The sequence below is a fragment of the Podarcis liolepis genome (assembly GCF_965112155.1).
Source record: "Podarcis liolepis genome assembly, chromosome: 10".
Classification (NCBI taxonomy): Eukaryota; Metazoa; Chordata; class Lepidosauria; order Squamata; family Lacertidae; genus Podarcis; species Podarcis liolepis.
In genome coordinates, this window is record NC_139562.1 from 42,818,475 (window position 1) to 42,844,951 (window position 26,477).

General features: G+C 41.7%; 2 protein-coding genes and 1 long non-coding RNA gene across 3 annotated transcripts; all 3 read right to left on the bottom strand.

The window, feature by feature from the left end:
• Window positions 1–2,634: 2,634 nt before the first annotated feature.
• LOC310687716 (GLIPR1-like protein 1) lies at window positions 2,635–14,305 on the bottom strand. Its single transcript, XM_083463175.1, has 6 exons — window positions 14,057–14,305; window positions 9,432–9,689; window positions 5,493–5,596; window positions 4,332–4,417; window positions 3,020–3,052; window positions 2,635–2,930 (listed from the first exon to the last, which is right to left on the bottom strand). The coding sequence occupies exons 1-6, from the start codon at window positions 14,288–14,290 to the stop codon at window positions 2,767–2,769; spliced, it is 879 nt and encodes a 292-aa protein (XP_083319301.1). The 5' UTR covers window positions 14,291–14,305; the 3' UTR covers window positions 2,635–2,766.
• A 1,316-nt stretch (window positions 14,306–15,621) lies between these two features.
• Window positions 15,622–16,489, bottom strand: LOC310687433. The gene is made up of 2 exons (XR_014516425.1): window positions 16,188–16,489; window positions 15,622–15,761 (listed from the first exon to the last, which is right to left on the bottom strand). It is a non-coding gene; the product is annotated as an uncharacterized lncRNA (long non-coding RNA).
• Window positions 16,490–17,638: 1,149 nt separating this feature from the next.
• LOC310687718 (glioma pathogenesis-related protein 1-like) lies at window positions 17,639–26,420 on the bottom strand. The gene is made up of 6 exons (XM_083463177.1): window positions 26,123–26,420; window positions 23,907–24,152; window positions 22,330–22,448; window positions 18,958–19,046; window positions 18,272–18,304; window positions 17,639–18,180 (listed from the first exon to the last, which is right to left on the bottom strand). Exons 1-6 carry the CDS (start codon window positions 26,291–26,293, stop codon window positions 18,026–18,028), a joined length of 813 nt encoding a protein of 270 aa, XP_083319303.1. The 5' UTR covers window positions 26,294–26,420; the 3' UTR covers window positions 17,639–18,025.
• Between the last annotated feature and the right edge of the window lie 57 nt (window positions 26,421–26,477).

Below are 26,477 nucleotides of genomic sequence, written 5' to 3' on the forward strand. Positions count from 1 at the left end.
AGGTATCAACTAGTATCTTAGCATAGGATCCCCAGACCACATTAATATAGACAGACAGAAATACAAGAAAGATAGTGATCACATACTGTCTAGGCATTTGCACACCAGTCCCAAATGTGTCTGGCAGTAATACAACCACAACAATACATTAATGGGCAAAAGATTCAATTCCAGATTAGTGAAACTAATTAAATACAAGGTGTATATTTTGGAAAACTGATCACTTGTACTTCAAACATATTTTTTAAAAACAGCAGGAAAGAGTTGCATCAGTATTCTGAAACAAGTGTACAGGAAGTGGTTTCTTTAACATGTGTGTTGAAACAAAACCAAAACAGGGAAGCCCAGATACAGCATTTTAATCTGATGAATAAAAAATGTTTCTGGTGTATAGCAAGCTAGGACCAATTCTGAGACAGGGTGCAATTAATTAAGGGCTTATCCAGAGAAGATGGAGGTATGTTTCATAGAATCATAGAATTTGTAATCTAGTCCAACCGCCTGCAACGCAGGAATCTTTTGCTCAACATGGGATTTGAACCCACAACCCTGAGATTAACAGGAATAGTAGTAGTAGTAGTAGTAGTAGTAGTAGTAGTAGTATCATGCTCTACCAACTGAGCAAGACAGTGGTGGTTTGTCAAGCCACCTTTAACTTTCTTAAACCCTGTTGGAGCTCCAAATGCCCACATGCAATGTTTTGGGAATTGTAGAACTTAAAGGAGAAACACTGAATTGGTTGTTTGGTTTTTAAGATTGTGGGCTGAATTTAGAACCATTCTTGTGTGAACTGGCCCTAAAGCACTCTGGCTATATAGATCTCACTCATTTGAATAGGACTTCCTCCAAACAAAATATGAAGTGGATTCTTCCCATAGAAGAATACACAAGTAAAATATTGTTTAAATCCTACATTAGATTCTTCCTTTGAAGAAGCACTTTCCCATATTCAGGCCCTTCTGCAGTATGGGGAAGCTGTTTGGCCAGCACTCCTGCCAGACAGAAAGAGAAACGTGACTTATTTAGAAGAACATTTGGCCTAGTTCTAAAGAGGACTCAGACTTAAGACGCCAATGGAGTGAGACTATATCTCCCTCCCCCCACCCCAAAGAAGTTACTGCTGGCTTATCGAAGGCTGTGACCAAGGCCTCACATTTGTGAGGTCACAAATCCACTGATATTCCCCAGCTCAGCATTGTAATAGTCAAATAAGATGAACACAATGGCTGAGTTGCTGAAAAAGCTCTTGTCAGTCATCTTGTCAGTACTAGGAGTGCATGCAACCTGGTTTAGACCCTATCCCAATTATAGACATTTTTGTCCCATGGTAACTATATTTATTCAGTGTGGGCTTGCACTGGCCAATGTGTAAGGACTAGGAGGAGCTGTTCCCATATCTGATGTGTGTTCCTCAGCTGAAGGCTCCCGAGTTCAGCGCCTTGAACCAGCATACGAAGTACAGTAAGCTGGAGACACTGCTCAGCAGGCTAGGGAAACACGTGTATACCAGGCCTGGCTACTCCGCAGTCTTCCTACTACCTGTCAGTTGCAAGGGTTGAAGGTGTACATTTTTGTTTCTTTCTGCACCTGAAGAGTTTTCTGCACGTGCAGGGGCTCACTTGATTAACCCTGCAGATTTTACTGTTCAAGCCCTGGGTTGCTTCCACACTTTGTGTCTAAGGTATTGCTTTATCACAATTAACTGGAAATGGAATTAAAACAGTACACTAATTAACGCAATGCACTCTTCCATAGACAAGTTTTTCTTATGGTATTTACTTACATGTAGAATCCCATTAAGCAAAGATCTGTGGTAACGCCAATTTAAAGTATATGGTTTAAAAATGTAGCTAGTTTTATTGTTTGCTGTTCATCCCTGCAGATGAATAGCCTGTTAATTACCCTTTGAATAACCACTTTGAATTGCCCAGTAGGAGTTTCTGGTACACTTCTGTGCATGCGTAGGAATCCTCTACAGTCATACCTTGGAAGTTAAACGGAATCCGTTCCGGAAGTCCGTTCAACTTCCAAAACGTTCGCAAACCAAATGGTGGCTTCTGATTGGCTGCAGGAAGCTCCTGCAGCCAATCAGAAGCCATGGAAGCCCCATTGGACGTTTCGGTTCCAAAAAAAGTTTGTAAACCGGAACAATCACTTCTAGGTTTGCGGTGTTTGGGAACCAAAATGTACTCCAGCCAAGGTTGATGAAGTGAGGATTAGTTACCAAGTTCCTCTTTTCATTTATGTTGAAAACAATGTGAGTTGATCCACAGGGTAATCAACAGGTAGCCTATACTTAATATCCCAGCTAGAAACAAAACGTAGCAATAAAGTGGGCTGAATTTGTAAAGAAGTGTTTAATTTAAAGGCACAAGTCTTCAGAAAAACCCTTGTAGTGTTTTGTGTGCCAAAACAGACATACATGAAGAAAAAAGCCTGCAAAGAACTTCGGGGGATAACATGAAAAGAACTGGACTGCTCTAGAAAAAGTGAGCAATAAAAGAACGGCAATTCCAGATACAGGTTTCTACGGATCAGTAAAACCCATAATATTGCACACTGACACACACAAAATATTAGTATTCATTTTTCTGCTTTTAAAAATATCCCCAAGTCATTAAAATGAAACAATAAACTTTTTAATAATTTTATTAAATTGAAAATATATAAAACAATGTAATTAACCAAATCTATTTTTAAAAACATAAACATCCATGTACATATGAGTCTTAGATATTAAGGATAATGTTTTGTGTTATATGCATCTCATACAGTTTCTGTTTGCAGCATTAAATCTGGATAACATTTCTGTAAACAGTAAACAGTAACAAATGCTAGAAGTGTTAGTAATGGCCTTAAAACTGCAAGTACAATACAGGAGTCATCACATATAAGCTTGTGTTCCCATGGAGGATACCATCGTGAATAGCCTATTTAAAACAAACAAACATATTTTTACTAGGCGAAAATGTCATTTTAAATGTAAACTTGAGCTATATAATTTAATTGTAATACATACGCTTGATGTATATTTTGTCACGACTTGAATTTCCTGCACAAGGAGAAAAGTAGCATTATAACTAGTGGAGAAACCTGTTTCACAATATTAATATATTATCAATGGGTTTTACTTGTTTTCAGTCAGAGCGCGGCAGGTAACTCATAGCATTTCTACAGAATTTCAGCATCCAGAATGTGCAATCATCAGTGTATGACACAATCATTTACCGTATTTTTCGCCCTATAGGACGCACTTTCCCCCTCCAAAAATCAAGGGGAAATGTGTGTGCGTCCTATGGGGCGAATGCAGGCTTTCGCTGAAGCCTGGAGAGCAAGAGGGGTCGGTGCGCACCAACCCCTCTCGCTCTCCAGGCTTCAGGAAGCTATCCCCCCAGTCTGGCAAGCTCCGGGAGCAATGGTGAGGTTGCGCAACCTCGCCTTCGCTCCCGGACCCGTTCTGGGGGCTGGGGAAGCTTGGGCTTCCCCTGCCCCCAGCCCCGCAAGCGATGGCGAGGTCCCGCTCGCTGTCATGGCTTCTTTGCTCTTTGGGGCTCGGGGGGGATTTTTTTCTTTATTCCCCCCCCCCAAAATATAAGTGCGCCCTATGGGCCGGTGCGCCCTATAGGGTGAAAAATACGGTATTTGGTAAAAATCAACTCATCTCCAAACTCTTGAACTTTAATTAGGCACGAATTAACAAAGAAGTCAGGATACAGCCTGAAAGCATCTCCATAGATTATGAGTTGTGTAAGCAAATCTGTGGTAGTGCAATGCCTGTGACTGCATTGTCTGACACCATTGTCACACTACTGTAGACAAGGATGTAAAATTGTTGGAACCTTGAAGCTGGATTTTGTACAATTGTGTAGCACAATTCTATCATTATGATATGAGGTATAAAAATACATGGATCTTTTGGGGGAAGGGAGTGGGATTCCCCCCCCCCTTTTGAGTTCTTCCTAGCAGAATCTAAGACATACAGTATTAGATTGGGAGGCAGGCTTTCTTCCCATTGGAATAGGGCAGCACTTTACTTTTTCACAGTGTTGTGAAATTGCAGCCATTTACTACAATGTATTTAAAAGATTGGGTTTCCTTCCAGGTCTTGCAGATTGTTTGCTTTGACAACCAAACCTGCCTTGCTCTAAGTTCCATGACTTGAACTTAACAGAAATATATATGTGTGTGCATACACACACATAGACACATGCATATACATACATATGTACACACAAGAGAAGCTCGTATTGCTTTAAAGTTAATAGAAATATATACATATGTGCGTGAGAAAGCCTTTCATGAATGTTCATTTTACTCAGATCTGTACTTACTACAGAGATGGTCTTGACAAGTGTCTCCTTCTGGGCATGCACTACAGGGCTGTCCTGTTTTGTAAGGTCTTGAAGGGTAGGTGTCACTAAGGAGCATAATTTCCAGAATGTAATAAGGTACTCAACTCACAAGCTAAACTGAAGACTAAAGGGCAAGCTATTTTGAATATACCGTTTTTTTTGCTCTATAAGACTTTTTCCCTCCTAAAAAGTAAGGGGAAATGTGTGTGCGTCTTATGGAGCGAATGCAGGCTGCGCAGCTATCCCAGAAGCCAGAACAGGAAGAAGGATTGCTGCTTTCACTGCGTAGCAATCCCTCTTGCTGTTCTGGCTTCTGAGATTCAGAATATTTTTTTTCTTGTTTTCCTCCTCCAAAAACTAGGTGCGTCTTGTGGTCTGGTGCGTCTTATAGAGCGAAAAATACGGTTAATTATTTAGTTGTAACAAATAAACTGCCTATGCGTTGAGGCATCAACTAAAAAATATTAGGTTATACAGTGGATTTTCCTGAGTTAGAATAGTTGAACAGTCCTATGCTGTGGATTAGATATAGACTGTGATATATACACAACTAATAAATCTGTGAAGAGAATATTTAGGACTGCCAAATGTGACCTTTAAAGTTACAGCAAAGAGGCCAACCACTGCACTGCAACCTTGATCAGTTCAGTAATGACTACATGAACTTCAACCCCTATGAGTAATTGCTTATGTGGGGGGTCTGCAATGTGAACTTCTGAGCCTCTTTTTTCCCCCCAGTGTGATTCTTTTAAGAAGCCATCACCGATTTAAAATTAAATTTGAATTAAGTGCAAGACAAATAACATGTACATTTAATTCTATGTACTTCAGAAACACTTATTTGCTTAATATCTACCAGCACTCCTTTATGAAAAAAAATTGGACACTTACAGCCAAATCCTATATATGTCTATGAAGAAGTGAGCCCTATTAGGTCCAATAAAACTTATACTCAGCTATCTATTCATAGGACTCCCTCCTTAAATATTTACAGTACTTAAGCTAAATAAAATACCAAAGCCTTAGAAAAGTTACACAGCCACTTTGAGCACAGTCAATGAAAAAATCACCTAAAATCCTACACTTCTTAGGTCACTGGCTGGGTTTATCTCTTATTCTCTTAAACATTTGTTAACTTACGTCGGACCATAATTGCAAACGAAATATTCAGTATTTCTATGTCGATCAAGTCTACGACAGAAAACAACAGCACAGCCAACCTTATAAGTAGAAGCCCGAACAACCTGGGGGGGGGGGGGAGCAGATTTTATTTTACAAAGAAAGGTACAATTTGTGTTAATAGTTACCAAGTCCAGGTATTTAGGCTTTAGAGATTTAGTACAAATCCTCCAGTTTTCAGAACAAAGAACTGTGAATGGTTTTCGTCTTTGGGGTCAGGATGTGGCAGAAGTGCCTTCGCTGGTGGAAAGGAACTTCTCTTAGGTCACAGCAACATCCTGCAGTGGATCGGCCTTCACCAGCTGAACCTTATCAGCCTATCTGTGTCCCCTAAAAGTTACATACGGGATCTGCCTACAACAGGTGTATGCATTATTGATGATCTTCAATCTAGGGATTGTTACCTGCCACAGAGGCTGCTACATGGTATTTCCACTCAATTATTTGGTGGAATTAGCAAAGACAGCCAATTCCCAATTTGGGTTAATACAGAGTAATATTTATTTATTTACACTGCCAAAATTGCAGTCAATAAGTAATACTGTGTTGTGGCTTGAACAAAAATTACAGGATAAAAAGATCATGAGCCTAGCCAAGGGGAGTGGGGGTGGACAGCTGCTCCCCCCCTTCAAGTAAAACAATAGAAATACTTAGCTAACTGACCAATCATGTCAGTTCTGCCCCCCTCCCCCCCAAAAAATCCTGGCTAAACCCATGAAAAATATTGTTAGTTATCACAAGATTATACACGGGGCATCTAAATCCACATTCCCTTGACCAACAGATTATACTTCTATTATACAGACAAGGGTTGTCATACGTTCAGAATTTCCCGGACATTGCCGGAATTCAGCCATCGGAAACAGTGTCTGGGTGGAAATCGCTTTAATGTTTGGGAAAATCTGGACATATGGCAACACATGTTGGAAGTGTAGATTTTGGCGAATTTCCTTAAAAATAGCTCAGAAACTACTTCCTCTTCTAGATCTTACAAAAAAAGCTCAAAGCTTTGGGCAAAACTAAAAACAAAACAAAAAGCTGGGTCTGGACCATACAAAGACAGAAGGATATCAAGATTTACAGGAGGGCCCTCCATATGCCACATCCCCTCTCCCTAGGCCACACCACTAAACCCTGCTCCGCTCCCTCCTCTAGTGCTTTTGCCAGGCTGAAATGTGTTTGTGAACTTTGATAATGTCTCTTGCTTGCCACGACTGAGGACGGAGATATGGGAGTGCACAAAACTCAGGCGTTTGTGTGGCTGGAATGTGGTTTATGGTATGAAGGTAAAATTCATAGCCTTTGCTCTGCCCATTTTTGCCTCTGGTCCCACCCAGCACCGGTGTGTAGTATGTAGCATCCAGAATGTGGGCCTTAGGCTGAAAAAGATTCTTTACCCCACCTCAAGAGGCAGTAACCACGACAAATAAAACAACAAAACACAGATAAGATGAAAGGGTACAGTGAAGAGGATACAAGGCAGAAAATAGCTACAACTGGACATTTCTGTTTTCAGGGAGAAGTTTGGGTGCCAAGGATTGTGGAGCAGCCTCCCATAGGGAAGACTGAATGAAATGGTATTTTAAAGACTAGGTTTCCTTAAGAGAGAGGGTTCCTGAGAGACAAAGGATTAAGACTGAAGATGAAGCAAGACAGAATAGATATGGCATGCCAATAGGCACAGGTACTGAGTTACAGCAGAGAGAACAGGTTTCTGCCTGACTGGGAGGTCTCAGGAGTGCCTTGAGCCAATCAAAACAAGGTGCTCGGGTGACCAGAGGTAACTGACTTGTACTAAATGTTAATGATAAGATGATTTAAAACATGATGGACCATTTTATTCAGAAGGGGGCTGATTAACGACCGAATGAAAGTATATGCTTCTCAGAAGTGGCAAACGGTGCAGGTGCATAATTATGCGTTCCTCTCCATCCCATGTGTATTGCTTGAAAGCAGCAAGCTTAAACCAAGCTTTGCTTCTTCTGTTCTGTTTGCAAGAATGTACATTACCATTCACCTTTAGAGTGGATCCAACTTGTACAGAGTGCTGGCCAAACAAAACCTTGAATATTTGTGCAGCATGGATTCAGAAAAGATAATAGAAATGGCATGTCTCATATGCAGCAGAAGGAAGTTCCAATGGATAGGTGACACCACACTAAAGGCCCAATTCCTACATCATATGGAGTGGATCTCCTCATGAGGCGGCATATACATAAAGCCCTCTCCTGCAGAGTGCAGTGATTGGCTGGGTATATAAGGGATGAGAGAGCATTTTAGGATATACAGGGCTAACCTTCAATCATCATTCATGCCTTGCAGGTGCAAAGCCTGAGTGATTAAAGCAAACTAATCCTTCCAATACACAAATCAAGTACAGATCCAAGCCACCACATTGCTGCATCGAAGGCAGGTACTGGCACAGCACAGTGACTCCACGTGTAGCTATCCTATATCTCCTGTAAGCAAGGGTCCTTTGCTGCCGCTTGATGTTGTTTTATTATTTGTTTTAATATTGTATGCTGCTTTGTGTATTCCAAAAGAAAAGTGGTACAAAAGCATCATTCATTCATTCATTCATTGATTCATTCATAAATAAATAAATAAATAAATAAATAAATAAATAACTTGGGTGCCCATGGGGCTTGGAAAGGGGAAGATCCAAAGTTTTTACAGATATTTCAAGGAGCTTCCAGCATCTTGAACTATACATCTTGCAATTTATATACTTTGATGAAAGCTATAATTCTTGCAATTTATATAATCTCATTAAAATTATATAATTCCATTAAAATTATATAATTTCATTAAAATTATATAATCTTATTAAAACTGAAGTTGACAAAAATATATTCAGAAATTTTAGAAATGATCTCTACATTAATTTCTACCATTCTATGACTTGGAAGCAGACTAGAGCCAGGACAAGGTGATTTCCACCAGTCTTTCTCCCAGCAACAATCATCACCAGGTCGCAATTTCCTCAAATCCTCTTTGGAGGGGTTGGGGGACCCTACTGAGTAGGGTGGGCTATGACATGGGGAACTGAAAGGGGCTCTAGTAGACAAGGTGCTGAAAACCAGGCAGAGAAATATTCTGTGAATGAGAATTTCTCTCTTGGAAGGTGCCTGATTTTTAGTAATCTCATCTTCCCCTGTGCCACAGTCCACTCCATTCAGTAGGATTTCTCGACCCACTTCAGTAGAGGTTTTTCAGGTGGCTTAGGTGCAAAGGGGATGGGAAAGTCCCATTCTACCTCTTCTCATCAGGTAGTGCTTCTTTGGATGATGATGTTGATGATTTAAATTTGTGTACTGCCCTTCATCCGAAGATAACAGGGTGGTTCACAAGATAAAAACACAAAATGAGAACACAAAATACACCATAAAACCAAAACCAGAACAAACCCCAACTCCCACAAATACATTTGAAAGGCCAAGGAATATTAATCAGCTGAAGGCCCGGTTATAGAGAAACATTTTTGCCTGGCGCCTAAAGATATGCAAAGAAGGTGCCAGCCGAGCTTCCCTGGAAAGAGCATTCCATAAATGGGGAGCCAATGCAGAAAAGGCCTGATCATATGATGCCACCCTCCAGACCTCTTGCGGAGGAGGTACATGAAGAAGAACTTCAGATGATGATCACAGGGTCATGGTTGATTCATATGGGGAGAGGTGATCCCTAAGGTACTGGCATCCTGACATCATGACATTAGTTATAAATTCAATATCCAATGTCATTTATAACTAAATGGATATTATAACTAAATGTGATAGCCTTCAGATTACTTTAAAAAGTATGATATAGCACCATTATAACAGTCACTTCATGTACTTGCTGTCTTAAGTGATCAATGTTTCTTGATGTTTTAAGATTATCTTAACTGAGAACAGAAGTTACCTGTTTATAATGTCTGCATACTTGTGAACACGAATTGTCCTGGTAATTATAGAAATCTTTATCCGAGTACCATGAATAGATGGCAATAGAAGAATTAAATGGCACTCTGCGGGCAGGTCCAAACCATATATTTTCTCCCACTGGATGAAGTTTAGGATCAGGATGGCCAGCTCCTTTTTCCTTCATAAAATGGTTATGTTGAAAAATACATTTCTGTCCCCATGCTCTAGCAGTTCTAGCTAAAGCTAGATCCCATGTCTGCAGGATACAAGAAATATACAATGCATTTTTTAAATTACATTTTCATTAGCTAACTCCTACTAGTGACTATAAATTTATTATTACTATTATGCCCCACCCATCTGGCTAGGTTTCCACATCCACATTTCAACAGAACTGCAAACATTATGCAAATATTTATTTGGATCAAGAACTTAAAGCAGAACAATCTTATACTGTACATAATATCCTCAGAAGTAAGTCCTGTTGAGTTCAATGGGGCATATGCCAAGACAAGTAGGTATAGATTGCAGTCTAAGTTGGTTTCATCCTGAAACTTGGCATTATCTAGTCAACAGTATCATAGCAACTCAAGCACTTATGCATATTAATTTAGGACAGGGTTACTGAGGTCCTCCAGGCCTCCCCATTTGATCAGCCAAAACCAGCTAAGCCATGCTCATTTATGGCATTTGGGTTCAGGCAGGGAGAGTTGCACCTGAACCCAAAAACCATTTGTACTTACCACTGATTAGCAGGACCTACAAAGCTCTTTACAAGGCACTCTGAAGCTCTGATGATCATCATTGCTTGAAGAGAGCCCTAACAGCCAAAGCCCCCATGGGATTTGCTAACTAGAGCTGAACTACATGAGAGTTAAATTTTCAAGAGCTTAACTTTTAAAGATGAAAGTATAGTATTAAGGTTTTTACTTTCAAAAATGTACATCCCACTTATCCCAAATTGCCTAACACTAGAGGCTTAAAACAATTATCAGTAAAAATAACACAATGAAAAATAAAACAAAGCAGCAGAAAAATTACTAAAAAGAACAGTAGGAGGTCTCAACCAGCCTTCCTGGAAAAACTCTGTTCTTCAGCACAATCTACTCAGAAGTACAGTAATACCTCCGGTTGCAAACTGTCCTCCTTGCAAACTCTTTAGATTACGAGCTCTGCTAACCCAGAAGTAGCTGCTCCCAGAAGCAAACTTTGCCCTGGGATGCAAGTGGAAATCGCACGCCAGAGGCGCACGCAAAGCAGAAGGCCCCATTCGTGAAAGCATGCCTCAGGATAAGCATGGTTTCTGGTTACGAATGGATCTCCAGAACGAATTAAGTTCATAACAGGAGGTACCACTGTATATCCTACAATGGAAGGCGCACTCTTCCATTATATCCCAAGACAGATGGATGCCAACCAACTCCCAGGTAAGTGGGTTTAGAACTGCAGCCTCAACAAGCTAGCAAAATGTAAAAAGTGATGAGACCAGACAGGTTTCTCTAAGGAGGACAGTTGAAAGGCCTGAAACAACTGGCAACTGCTTCTTGTATTAACTATACAGTGTTATTAGAATATTATGTAACATTATGCAAGAATTAATATTTGAATCTGCTTATTTTCTTATTCCTTCTCCATTCCCCCCCCCTTTTTGAATCACAACTATTAGATTTAATGCTCTGTTCTAAACTGTAAACCACTTTGAGTACATTGCTCCAAAGGCAGCATGTAGTAAAGGAAGCAGTCTAGACCAGGCTTCCTCAAACTTGGCCCTCCAGGTGGTTTGAGACTACAATTCCCATCATCCCTGACCACTGCTCCTGCTAGCTAGGGATCATGCGAGTGGTAGGCTAAAAAAAGATCTGGAGGGCCGAGTTTGAGGAAGCCTGGTCTAGACCTAGAGATTATTCCACTGACACGAGTTCAGAAAGTGGATTGCTTCAAAGTAATAGATGTTTATAAACAGATATTACCTGTTTTGAAATGCCTAAAAGATACAGAATTTCAAAAGCCCTAAACTGTCTAGAACCAGGATACCTACCTAGTCCCTAGAACAGTAGTGGCAGCTGACAACTACTCGGCTATTTTCAACATCTTGTTACTAACATATAAAGTTAAATCCTGAACAGCTTTGGGCCAAGTTCCCTTAAAGATCATTTGCCCCTATACAGTGGTACCTCGGGTTACAGACGCTTCAGGTTACAGACTCCACTAACCCAGAAATAGAACCTCGGGTTAAGAACTTTGCTTCAGGATGAGAACAGAAATCGTGCAGCAGCAGCGGGAGACCCCATTAGCTAAAGTGGTGCTTCAGGTTAAGAACAGTTTCAGGTTAAGAATGGACCTCCGGAATGAATTAAGTTCTTAACCCGAGGTACCACTGTACTGTATATGACCTGTAAGTTCACTTAGATGATCTGGGGAATTATTATTCTTGGCAACGCACCCAACAGACTTTAACAAGGTAGTGACCCAAGAGCAGACATTTTCCATCATTGCCCTTACACTCTCTGCAATGTCTTTCCTTCTGCCATCATGTACAAAGTGTAATCTTGCATCCTGTTACTACTGAATTACTGTTTTTATGATATTGTTTTTATGTCGTATTTCTGTATACAGTTGGGAGAGCTTAAAATATTAAAGTGATTCATAAATGCTTTAAAATAAACAAGCAGAGGACAAAATAATTAGGAGGTTGTCTGCTACTTTTTCGTTCTAAATTTAATGTATTTTTGATTGTATTTTTACTATTTGATGAATTTGGGTTTGCTGTGATTTTACTGTATGGAACAGATTTGTAGCCATATTGTAGCCATTTAGCAGAATGACAGGATATACATTTTGAATAGCCTTTTTAGCTTTTGAAACAACTCCCTAGTTCCAATATCCTACCGTTACAGGCAAGTCTAAATACACATATTAGTGAACTAATATACTTTACACTTACAGCTGCCTCTACTGTATTTCTCTCTCCTACCTCTGTAATTTCCTTTGTGTGTGTTTTCAGATTGTAAGCCCCTGGGTTATAGACCTGCCACCTCATGTTTTAGATCAGACCTTTCCAAACTGTGTGTCACAACACATTAGTGCGTCGGCTGCAGTGTGTAGGTATGTTGCACAAATGTTCCCCGTGCTCCTCCTGGGGCTGGAAAGGGTTTAGTAGTTTGACCTCTGGTTTGCTAATTGAACTGAATTACTGTGTCACGTAATAATGCATGTCTAAGAAGTGTGTCACCAAATGAAAAGTTTGTTTTAGATGGTGCTATAATAATTGCTATTATTTATCAGCAACGCACTATGATTATTTTAAAATGTATCAGCAAAATAACACATTTGCCAAAGCAACTGAAGTATAATCTATTCTCAGCAAATAATACCTATTTTCTCTTTTATCATAAATGGAAGGTGAATATTTGTACAGTAGTTTCATTTGAAGGTCCTGCAGGACATAAGCTGGTTCCTAGATTGCAGGGGTTTGGAGTAGTTGACCCTTTGGATCCGTTCCAACTCTACAATTCTATAATTCTAAACACCCATAAGATGTTGTACAAAGGTGCAGATTTACATAGGTATGGGGGCATGCTTTTCCTGAATGCAGCAGAGGCAGACTTTCACCCAGTGTAACTTGGGTGCGATTTGTTCCTGTTTGCCAATATAGCTATCCCACAGAAGGTGCCATTCTTGGCTCAGCTTCACTATTAAAAGTGTGTCAAACATCAGTCTGAGCTTAACTGGTTGGCATTCATCTGTCTCAGGAGACAATGGAGAAGTGAGCTTTTGCGGGTGAGGTCAAACTCTTGCAAGAGTGCAGTGTCTGATGCGGGAGAGACATGTTTTGTTGCAGCTGGGGCAGATGAAGGCGTCCAGTTGTGCTGCTGCAGATGGGAGATGCACCACAGAGTTTCTTCTCTCTCCGCTCCTCCCAGCGGTCATTTCTCCCCCTTACTATGGATACATGACTTAGGCTGCCTGTCTCCAGGCACTGCGGTCCTCTGCAAGGGATTCCCTCATGGCAAGGTCGATGCTTCCGGCCTTCATGTCACCTTTGCAGCCATCTTTGTACCTCAGAGATGGTCTGCCAAGTGGCCTGGTGCCAGAAGCCAGCTCCCCGGAGAGCACATCCATGGGGACCCTGCTATCTTCCATTTTGTGGACACGCCTATGCCAGCGCATTTGTCTAATAGGTTTCAGCGCTGGGATGTTTTCCGTGCCAGGACTAAGCCCTGGAAAATGCAAATGAATACAAACAACACAAGGCCTCGAGTTACCTCACAGCTCTCTCTCACGAAGTTCGGGGGCCTGAGCACGCCAGTACCTTCCTACTGTAGTGAAAACATACCCGCAGCGAAATCCCGAAATCCGCAACAGCCTGCGAATTAGGCACAGCAGCCACTTCAGAAGGCACGTCGCTGGGTTCAATGAAGCCCCGCAAGAGCAGACTTGGTTACCCCCCCCCCCGCCCCGCCTTTGACTTTCGCATTTTAAAAAGCGGTGGGCAACACGGAGCAGCGCTTGCCTCGCCTTCCCTTCCTCCGCACCTGAGGAAAGGGCGGCGGAGCGAGCGGCGAGCTCCCCTTCGAGCGCTTTCCCCCGCCCGCCCCCCGCCCGCATTCCGGGCACACACACCATGTAAAGCATGTCGGCGGCCTGGGGCTGCACTTCGGAGCGAAGCCTATTGTGGATGTCGACGTACTGACCGATAAAGGTCTTGTTGGTAATTCCGGGGTACGTCAGCGGCCGAAACCTCTTCCTCCCGCGCGCGCCGTCGAGGGCGACGAGCCCAAGCAGCACCCACGGCCACAGCCTCGGCATGGCGGCGGCAGCGCCCTCGCACGTCGGAAGCGCCAGTCCGGCGTGCATGCGGGAGGGTGCGCATGCGCGGCTGCTCTCCTTCAACGGTCTGCGCGCGAGGTCTGCTGCATGCTTCATCCGAAGTCGACCTCATTGCGTTCTGCGGGGCTTATTTCTAACCAGGCGTGTACAGTACAGGATTTTAGCCTTACTCTGTTCTCTGATCTTTTGCTGTTCCTCAGCTTCCAGGGTTTATCTCTCGCGAGCTTTGGCTCAAATCAAGCCCTAGCCTGCCCCGCTCTCCACGCGTGCTGGTCTGATGCTGTGCGCGTGTCTGCAGCTCCGTTCAATTCGAAGGGAATTTCTCCTAGACTTACCTCCAACTCATCGCTGCTGTGCACTGCCATTCTAACCGAATTTACTCTTGCGGAGTAAGATGGTGGTCGTTCCAAGTGTCCTGTGGCTCGCAGTCTGTTGCTCCTAGCGTCTGAACAGTGGTGCAGGATCTAAACCACGCATGGCTGTCAACGTTTCCGTTTTTTTAAGGGAGATTCCCTTTTTCCGAATAGGATTCCTCGCAAGAAAAGGGAAACGTTGACAGCTATGAAACCACGGTGTTCCTTTTGTCCGGTACGCTGCCTTTGAGACCTCATGGTCAGCCCTGGAGGCACTGAAAGCAACGGGCAGAGCACTCAAGAAACTGAAGTCGATAGGAGAAGCAGTGGTGGTGGTGCTGTTGCTTCCCATCGGCTCCACTGGGCCATTTCAAACGGCATTGGGAAGGGGAGAGAAGGAGATGAGTTCAGCAATAGCAATGAAGCCCACCAAGAGAGAACGACACAGGAATGTTACTGGCTTACTGGCACCAGACCAGCCAGAGACTAATTTGAGGAGGGAATTGGTTACACTGAAGGAGGTAATGGCCTCCTCCTGGGATTGGGGCATTGGAAGATAGTAGTTCTTTCTGCAATTAGGCGTCAGAGCGCAGATGGGAACTGTAAGATACATGTTAGTTAATAAAATCTCTTGTCCAGATAGGCTTGGCTTTTTTATTGTGGAAGTTCCCCTGATGTACTGTAGCCTTATTAATCCATGGGTCGGAATAATTGTTGCACCCGAGCAGAGACAAAAGGAGCCAAACGAGCCAAAGGGGTTAATCCAGAGAAAGAGTGTTTTATTCTGCCTCCCCCCCCCCCAGCCAGGCCTCGGAGTACACATTTTAAAAACTGCATTTTCCTCTAAGACAAAAAACATAAGCTAAGCAGTCCTCTCTGTAACAAAAATGCTGTAACAAACTCAGAGCTGAGAACAGTAAAGCTTTCGCTTCCCAGATCCAAGATAACCTTGTCCTGGTACATTGATTTGTGCAGAGACAAAAGGAGCCAAACGACACCAAGGGGTTAATCCAGAGAAAGAGCGTTTTATTCTGCCATGGGGGGGGGGGCAGAGGCACCTGAGTGATTCAGTTCACAAAAGACAGGCCGCGCCGAAAACATTTTACAAGCAGGTTTTTATCCTTTTTTCAAACCCCTTTTTTCCTCTCCCCTGTCAGGGAAGAATTAGAGGTTTTCAGTTTATCAGAGGGAGAAAGCATTCCCCAAGGGGGGGAGGAGAGCAGTGAATCTAATAGAAGGGAGCAAGAGGAACAACAGGGAGGGACCGGTTGTTCACAGGAAAGGCAAGGGTTAAGTTCTAGCTCAGATTCGGAGGAGGGGAGATACAGGCCAGCTCTAGCCAGGAGGTTAGAAAAAAGAGCGGGAAAGCGAAGGGAAAGGCGCCTTCGCCATTTTGAGAGTGGCTGGTCATGGAGAAGCAGAGCTCAGAAGGTATCTGAAAGAAGTGACTCTGAGGAATAATAGTTAAGAACTGTTTATAAGAATGTTTTGTTAATACGCAATAAAAAGTTTTATAAAAGAACAAGAAGCGTTTGTGTGGTGATCTGAAGAGGACAACGACCAGTCCTGACATCCCCCTTCACAGATTCTTACATAGAAATGTTGCTTTTCGTTCTCTGACTCTGTTCCCGGAAGTATGTTGCAAATCAATGTACCAGGACAAGGTTATCTTGGATCTGGGAAGCGAAAGCTTTACTGTTCTCAGCTCTGAGTTTGTTACAGCGTTTTTGTTACAGAGAGGACTGCTTAGCTCATGCTTTTTGTCTTAGAGGAAAATGCAGTTTTTAAAATGTGTACTCCGAGGCCTGGCTGGGGGGGGGGAATTCACAAACAGTTTTTAGGGCTTTCTGGGGTAACCCTAACTGTACCCCTTCAGTACCAGGCAGATAGGGACAGAGGGACAGTGGCAGGCAGGTGGGGGAGGCATTCTTATTAACTCTGCTGTCTTTTCTTTTTCTTTTCAGCACAAATCCATTCCTTTGAATATTCACTGTGTTCACTTTGCTTACAGTGCAATCCCAGCCCCCAGATACACCATTTGAGATGGCCCCAGAGTATCTTCTTACACTGACTGGGGGAAAGCCCAGTTGGTGTAAATTAAGCCAGTGTAAATAACATTGATATAGACAAAAAAAGGGCCATAGCAAAGGTGGGAAGTGAGGGCCAAACAAAGTTACACTGCTTCCAAACTCCCTGAGTTCACTGGTCTCGTCTACACAGCTTGATATAAAATACACCACCAGGTTTAACTAAATTCACTACAGGAGTAAATAGAAGGGTAGAAGATGAAAGTTCACCTTGCCTCCCTGGCCACATACATTCTGGTCAGAAGCAGTTAGGATACAGCTGAACATACACAGGAGATACACTAGCAAATCTACCTAGTAAGGATTGCTCTGTAAAGCTGCAGTTTATACACAATTACTTGAGAGTAAATCTTGATTAAGTTAGCACAACTCACATCTGAGTAAACACATGGACACGGAGGCTCATTTTCTGATTGTAGTTGTAAGATGGGTTCATAGAAAGGATATAGTCATATGCACAATTTCCTGATACATGAGCAGGTTGTAGTATCTCTGAAGCCTTAATTTTCCCCAGACATAAGATGTAAGGCTGGTATTCATGTAAAAACTGTGGACGATTCTCTGCCATATAGATTAGCTAATCTTAGGCTAATCACACACACTAAACCTCATAAAGAGAAATGAAGGGCTCTTTCAAACTGTTGCTATTTTTGAGTGGGATCTAATCACATACCAGAAAATTCAGGTTAGGTGATTAAAGTTGATTTGATGGTCTTCCCAGCAAATCAACTTTAATCACCTAACCTTTGTGATAAATAAAGGAATGACACGGGACAGTGCAGTGGAAAGTGCTCACAGGATAAGAACGGGAAAAACTTTATATGGAACATGTTAAGCCAGATGGACCACTTTGTGACATTGTATCACATCAATATTCATTCATTCATTGCATCCTGTTAATCATGCAAAATAAATAATACAATAAATAAATAAACTTCTTTTAATATGCTTAGCCTTTAATTTCACTTAATGTTGAACATGGCATACTAGATATGGCCATGGATAGCATTCAGCTAAGTTTTACTCAGAATAAATCCATTAAAATTAATGAAACTAACTTAATCATGTTCATTAACTTAAATGAGTCTACTCTGAGTACAACACAGTTGAACACCACTCCATATATTCTACTTACACTAATATATTCTAGTTTTAAAAGTATTTACAACTCATTAATATGCAACAAGTAACTTTTTACAAGTTCAGAAAAATTGAAGTATCGTAGAAACAAACCAAATCTACTTTTAAAATATAAAATGCAGGAAAATATTCTTATTAATATTATTGTTAGTTATATTCAAGTTATATACGCCTATCAAAAATTATGCTTTAAAACCTAAACCTGGATAACGGAGTTTTAAGTAATAAACAGCTGCAAAAGCTAGAAACATTAATAATGGTCTTAAAATTGCAACTGCAATGCAGGATTCATCACATATAATCCGGGATTCAAAGGGTGGATACCATCGTGAATAGCCTATTTTAAAAAAAGATAAAAGCATTCTTTTGAAATGTGAGTTTTGTTCTTGAAGTAAATTTAAACTATAATACAGATATATAATACATACGTATGCTGTTTTCTTTCTCACGTTCAGGATTTCCTGGAAGAGAGAATAGTTATAACAAATGAAGAAAGACTTTAAAATAGGATAACTGTAATGCACTTGTTCTGCAAATGCCTTTGAAGACTATTGAAGACTGTTCAGAAACTGAAGCTACTTCAGAATTCAGCAGCCTGATTATTGGTAGGCCTAAGACAAACCAGTCATATAACACTGGTTCTGACAGGGCCACATTGGCTATCTTACGTTTTGAAGCTCAATTTATACTGTTGGCTTTGACCTGTAACTGCTTAGGACCCCAAATGGCAGAAGGGGTCTGGGCCCTGTCCTGGAGAAGCACTACCACTGCCAAGGACCCATGCAGTTGGTAAAGGACAACTGGCCCCACACAAGGAGAAACTAGGTTTGCCCTGATCACCTTTCCTCAGCACTACATAACTGGACTGACCTGCTGCCTACCTCCCATGGAAAGGACTCGCATGCCTTTGCACATGACTTTTGTCTTCTGGGTTTCTGCTGTTATTCTGTCTCTCACAGCTACAATAAACCTACCATTAAAATTATGGACTCGTCATTTCTTCATCAGAGGGCAAACTTAGCAGGGGATCAAATACTTTCCCCCCTCACTGTATGTGATGGTTGATATCATCATCTTTTCCATGACTGTTTGCATCATTTAATTCTATACTTACTGCAGAGTTTCTTTTGACAAGTGTCTCCTTTTGGGCACTGGCTACATGGAGCTCCCGTTTTATAAGGACGAACTCCCGCGTAGTTGCCCCTAAAGAACAAAATATTACATAACGTTATGTATTCAGTACACAAAGTGCACAAAACTAAAAATGAAAATGCAAGCTACTGGATATGTAATACAAAGGTTTTAGATGTAATGAATCAGTTGTCTAGGTCTGGGGGCTAAATGCAGACCTCCAGGCCTATCTGGTACTTGGAACTCCCCCAACGTTGCATTCTCTCTTCTCACAGCCCTGCACTGCACTCTCAAATGTTTTTGCCTGTCTGTAATGTGTTCATGACACGGGTGGCGCTGTGGGTAAAACCTCAGCGCCTAGGACTTGCTGATCGCATGGTCGGCGGTTTGAATCCCCACGGCAGAGTGTGCTCCCGTCGCTCGGTCCCAGCGCCTGCCAACCTAGCAGTTCGAAAGCACCCCCGGGTGCAAGTAGATAAATAGGGACCGCTTACCAGCGGGAAGGTAAACGGCGTTTCCGTGTGCTGCACTGGCTCGCCAGATGCAGCTTGTCATGCTGGCCACGTGACCCGGAAGTGTCTGCGGACAGCGCTGGCTCCCAGCCTCTAGAGTGAGATGAGCGCACATCCCTAGAGTCTGTCAAGACTGGCCTGTACGGGCAGGGGTACCTTTACCTTTAATGTGTTCATGAACTATGATCATGCTTCTTATTTATCTGGATGGTGAAGGGTGTGTGTGTACAGAGCACAGAAATCTGACTTTTGTTATGGATGGAAGCCTGTGTGGCACAAAGGTCACATCCATTCTTCTTCCTATTTCCTAGTTGCCCCTGAAAAACAGTTTCAGGATGTAATAATGTATTCAGTACATAAATTAAACTGAAGATCAAAATGTTTTGTGCTTTCTATTGGTTCCAGCAAGTTGCAAATCATTCCAGGTGCTATTATCCAGGCAATGCTAGTCTGTGTATCATCATGATAATCCTTGGAACTGACCTTGTACAGTGGTACCTTGGGTTAAAGATGCTTCAGGTTACAGATGCTTCAGGTTACAGACTCTGCTAACCCAGAAATAGTACCTTGGGTTAAGAACTTTGCTTCAGGATGAGAACAGAAATCGTGTGGTGTCGGCACGGCATCAGCGGGAGGCCCCATTAACTAAAGTGGTACCTCAGTTAGGAACAGTTTCAGGTTAAGAACAGACCTCCAGAACAAATAAAGTTCTTAACCCAAGGTACCACTGTACTGGTATTTTATGTCCTGCAGCTACCTGACTCCTGTAATTATTTGTTTTCAAATTAATATTATTTATACAGTGGTACGTCTGGGTACGAACTTAATTCGTTCCGGAGGTCCATTCTTATCCTGAAACTGTTCTTAGCATGAGGCTCCATTAGTGAAAGTGTGTCTCCTGCGTGCGCACGTGTGCCTCTGGTACACGATTTCCACACGCATCCCGGGGCAAAGTTCGCATCCGGGAGCAACTACTTCTAGATTAGCACAGCTCATAACCCGACGTGTGCGCAACCAGAAGCATTCGTATCCAGAGGTACCACTGTATTTCTGTTAACTGAAGAACATTTACTTTCTATGTTACTAACAAACAATATTTTGTATATAGAAGCCTTTGTTTAGGGAATCACACAGCCGTAGCTAGGTGATCTTGCGCCCCTGGCAGATTGCGCCCCCTAGCCACTGACAAATTAGCTCTTCTTTCCACCTCTCCTCCAACCAACCCCCCATTCTATTCACCCTCTATTAAAAACCTTTTCTTATGAGGCAATAATCAATATTTTAATTTATAGACATATTTTAGACAATTTACGCCCCCCTCACCTGTGCCCCTGGTGAGAGCCCACCTCACTACCCCCTAGCTACGGCCTTGGCTCTTCAGTCAGTTAACAAATTTATACTGATAATTTCTGAAACTGTTCTGCAACTAAGAACTGATAGCTCCTAGCTCAGGTAGAGGTTTTTTAAATCTTTGTTGCTGTTTAGTGGTTTAGTCGTGTCAATATACTGGTGCTTTATTACAACATTCTGTTTCCCCCACCTTTAGCTTTTAGCTTTTATGCGTGTAAAATGATAGTCTTACTACGTCTAATTTTACTTTTTTGTACAATAAATGTGTTTGAAGAAATTTAATTTTAAACCGAAGTCCTACATGCTCCACTGTTTTGACCACTCCTCAAGTGTTTAGAATTTTGTTTTTTTCTCCATAATAATTGAGGTGTTTTTACAAGAGGGTCCCCAACACTTTAAAAAGTGGGGTAATGGCAGCTCTTTGTATTCATATTCTAATACTGAGATCTTGAGAAGATGTCTGTACTTGTAATATACAAGACATCACCATTAAGATATATATATATATATACAAGGCATCTCCAGCCCCGCCCCCGCCTGCTCTCCACCCCCTGGTGCTGGAGCATGAAGTTCCGCCACTGCTTCCCAGACGGATGAAGCGGCAGCACGTTATATGAGATTCTATGTAAGAATAAAGTGCTGCATCAGGACTAAACTATTCTAATTAACGGGACTAAACTGTTGTAGCTTCATATAGTTAATGAGGGCTAACTAGCTGAGGCAACTCTGGAAGGAAAGACAAATTCAGTGTTACAAAGTAAAAAGTGTGTTTGTGTGCACACACACACACACACACACACAGGCGGTGACAATTTTGTGCGCAACCAATTGATGCACGATCGCCAATGTGTGGGTCCTTTTGGATCACGAAAAGGGCGAAGCAGGCTTATACATGCTCCACCAAAGTGCATGGGGGCCAGGAACAGAACCCCTGTGCAAAATGGTCGCTGCCTCTCTCTCTCTCCCGCCCCCATGTATAAGATGCCAGGTATTTTTGGGAACTCCAAATTTAGAAAACACCCCTCAGCACTACCCATGTATAAGACAACCCCCAATTTTAAACCTAATTTTTGGGTAAAAAAACCAAGTCTTAGAAAAATACGGTAAATTGAGCATAATGCCGCCTATCATGCAGCCTACCATAATTTGCAATATTGTTTCTTGTATACAACTGTACATTATTTAAGTTCAAGATACAGGTGGGACAGAATTAAAGCTATTTCTGATCATTTTCTTGTTTTCCTAACTGTTCTGAGAACTTTTTACAGTTCTTGATATTTTAGTTCACAGAATATAATGTTTAAAATTGTAAAGGCTGAAAAGCATAGCTGTTAAGTTTTCTGGTTGCTTTTCAATTAAAAAATAATTGAAATGTAAATTAGCTTACAAAATCCAAAATTAATACATTCAGTTTCAAACAGGCATACAGTTTGGTGTTTTATGATTACTAAGTGTAACACAAGTTTAGATCACTTTAAGATTTGTTAACTTACGGTGGACCATAAGTACAAACGAAATATGAAAAATTCTTGGTTTTGGCTCCTTTGCTATTAGTTGACGCAGGACAGTGAACAATAGCACAGCCAATCTTATAAGTATTAGCCCAAACAACCTGAAAAAAACATGTTTGATTATACAATATAAAGTCCAAGCTTCGTTCAACAGTATCATTTCTTACATTCATTTTTTTCTCCAGATTTTGCTCTCCCTCCCTCCACTTTTATTGGCATTTAGCTAAAGGCACATTTATACCTTAGATTAATATTCAAGTATACTATTCTGTACTAAAGTTTTCAGAAAGGCATCTCCCAGCGCTACCTGGAGATGCTGGGGACTGAACCTGAGACCTTCTGCATGCAAAGCAAGTGCTCTACCACTGAACCATGTAAATGGAGTAGTATTTCTGCTAATCCTGGCTGATGAATGATCTGTCTTAGATATCTTATTTCAAGCCTCACTGATTATTTTTCCTGTCAGGAAAATGTATAAATTCACGGTGATTCAGTTATTGAAGACAGAGCTAGCATTCTGCTGAGGACTACAAGTATTTTAAGTCATTCATATATTCCAAATCAGGGGGCTGTGCCCCCCCAACTTCGACAGTGGCAGCAGGCACATGCCGCAGGGCATCCAAACGATGCATCAGCATGCACTGTGGTGTGTGTGACAGCATGCCCTGCGGCATATGATGTCATGTGCACACACCACAGGGCACACACCACATTTATCGAATAGGGCCCTAGGGTCCCTCAATCATGGGGCCAAGGTGATGCATGTTATATACAGTGGTACCTTGGTTTGCAACCATTTTGGATTATAACCGTTTTGGATTACAACCGTTTTGGATTACAACAACGTCAAACCCGGAAGTGCGTATCCCTTTTTTTGGATTACAACCAATTTTTTTTGGGGGGGGGGGCCATTGGCGAAATTGCTAGCCTTGGGTTACAACCTGTTTTGGTTTACAACCGGACCTCCGGAACGGATTATGGTTGTAAACCAAGGTACCACTGTATATGCATGTGTGTGTGTTAAAATTTTCCACAATAAAAGACATGCCAGCCCCCACAAATAACAAAAAAAGATAGAAAAACACCAGATTCTCCCCAATAAGTATCCCAACTTTTAGTCCCATATTTAAGTCTTACTGTATCTGACATAATTGAAACTAAACAGAAGTGGGCTACAAACAAAACTCAATGCCCTTCCTTTTCTTAGTAAGAACTCTGCTGTTATGTATATGCCCTGTAACATTTAGTGCTGGCCAGGTGCTAGTAGCTCAGTTTTTACGAATCTTACAAGCATCAGCAATACATGTTAACTTAATATTGGAACTGAAATAAAGTAGTGGTTTGTTTTGTCAGTTGCCTCTAAATTAATTGTAAACACTCCATATACTTTATAACTAAGTATCCTTGATAATAACAGAATGCAGATTATTACTTCACAGTTTATGATCACAGAGCAACTACAATATTTTCTTCATACTTTTATTGTCTGAAATAATTAAAGTTATTGCATTTTGCTTCAAATTCTGTGGACTATGTAAGCAGAGAAGAGAAGAACTTACCTGAGTATAATGACCACAAACACGTGTACATTTGTGGGTTTTGTAGGTGTAGTACATTACCTCGTCATGAAAATCTTCAATAGGGCCAGCAGGATCAAATGGGTATTTATAGCCAGTTACAGCCCATATATTTTCTCCAAAAGGCCTAAATTTAGGATCAGGGTGGACCATATCAGTTGGATTATGCATAACAATGCATTTTTGTGCCCATGCTCTAGCTATTCTAGCCAAAGCTAGATCAAATGTCTGCAAAATATAAAAAATTATGACATTATCACAACATTATACATGTATAGTAAACGTGCTGATAATACATCTTGAGTTCTAGCAAGTATTTCTTCAGAAATATTTACCATACTTGCATCAAGCTGTCGAATGATGAAATTCTATACGTCTACTCAGAAGAAAGCCCCATTGAGTTCAAGGGAATCTACCCACAGGCATGGGTATAGCCAGAATTTGTGTTGGGACAGGCTTCATGTTGGGGGGCAGAGCCTCAGTTAAGTATTTTATTGCTTTTCTTAATTTGGGGGGGACGGACGACGACAGCGAATTGTATAGGAACTAAAATGTCAAAGAAACTGAATGAATTAAAATACATTTTCATTACTTTCATGCTGTTATTTAGAGGAATGTGTGGCCAAAAGGAAACTGATTGTTGAAACTACAGAAATCTTAGTCTTTATGTTCATGCTGAAATACTGTAAAAAAAAATGATTTTCAGTTCTTACTAGAGAAACTGCAAATATGGGATCCTCTACAACTGGAGTGTGTCATTCAAATTAAAAATCTATATTAATAATGAATAGGTCTGGGTAAAAACAATCAAGAGATGCAAAACAAGTGGCTGCCTTAGATAATCAACAATTTAAACAAATACTCCCAAAGGTGGAAGTGATTCAGACTATTTTGTTTTGTTTTGGTCATTTTAAAACAATAAAATAATGAATTAATTTTATATTCCACTTAATGAACAGTCTGGACTTTCTTTACAGAAGGAAAACTATGTAAATTTATTGATATAAGAAAAAGCATATATATTGTTTGAAAGAAATGCATATAAAGAAAGGCAAAGAAAAGCATCTAGAACTAAACTCCTATTTGGTGCAATAAAAGAGAGGGTTGCAGTTATAGTAAAAATCATAGCATCCTATTAAAGAATTATAAAAAGGATAGGTTTCTTCTTCTTCTCTGATCTTCACTCTTTTTGTTACATAAACAGTTATTTGAAATACTAACAAGATGACTTAATCAGTTACAAGTAAGCAACCTATTATTCTTGGTTTCTGTGGGTAACCCCCCTGTGGGTAACAAGCTAACTTGGATGCAGGACAGGTGATAGTCAGTCTTGGCTCAACCTAAAACAGCCATTAGTCAGGGTTCAATTTATGCAGGGATTGAGTTCTGGAATCAATTAAACCCTGGAAAATGTAATCATCGCCCAGAAACCTGAAGGCAATATTTATTTATTTATTTATTTAAGGAAGGTATGCCATGACCCATGACTCAGAGAGAATCGGGGCCTGAGCCTGGTACTTCTATACTTAAACATTATTTTAAATAAAGCATTACACACTTAGCAGCAGTAAATATAACTGCTAGGTTTTTTTAAGAACCAGCAAGTTTTCCTCATTCGACTATGTAAAAATTATGCATATAGTTCAGAAGCAAGACATGAGGTGTAACTCTAAATGGACAGAAAACCCTAAAAAAGAGAAAAGATTGTCGCCGCCGCTGGCAACAACGCATCAAGGTATGTAGTAAACCAAGGCTGGTCTGTTCTTCTGTAATCTGTGGCAACCCCTCCCCCAGCCGTTCACAAAGGCTTCTCCCATGGGTGTAGTCAGGATTTATGGGGGGGGGGGGAGAAGAGAGACAGGTTTCATATACCCTTTTAAAATATAGCTCTTTTCTGAGGTGGGGTTGTTGTTTTTATTCTGATTATATATGTTGTGATCTTTTCTGTGAACCGCCCTGAGACCTAAGCTCTAATAATAATAATAATAATATGGGGGGCCAGCCCCTCAGCTAGTTAACTATTTTTATTGATTTACTTGATTTAGAGGGGCAGCTTCCCCTTGGCGAAGCCTTCTGCCAGCACCCCCACAGCAGCCAACACTGACTGCCTGAGGCAGGGGCATATGACAGGGGCAGTTTCTCCCCAAGCACTCCCCGCCCTCGGCTCCTTTTCCTCCTTCCACCCCGCGGACACACACCATGTACAGCATGTTGGAAGCGGGGGGATTGACCCCGCTGCGGTAGTTGTTGTGGCTGTCGAGATACTGGTTGATGAAGGTCCTGTTCCTGATGCTGGGGTAGCTGCGCCCGCTCGCGGCCTCCAAGGCGACGAGCGCCAGCACCACCCGCGGCCACCACAGCAGACCCATGGCTTGCTTGGAGGAAAAGCGCGCGTCGGGCGGCGGCGCGCGCAGCGAGCATAGCGACCCTCTAACAGTCTCCGCCGGCGCCGCCTCCTGCTCCTTGCGCGGCGGGCCGCTCAAACTGCAGGGGACGGTCAGGAGCCTGGATGAGTAAACGGCTAGAACTTTGCGCGCGCACTGCCTGCGTTCT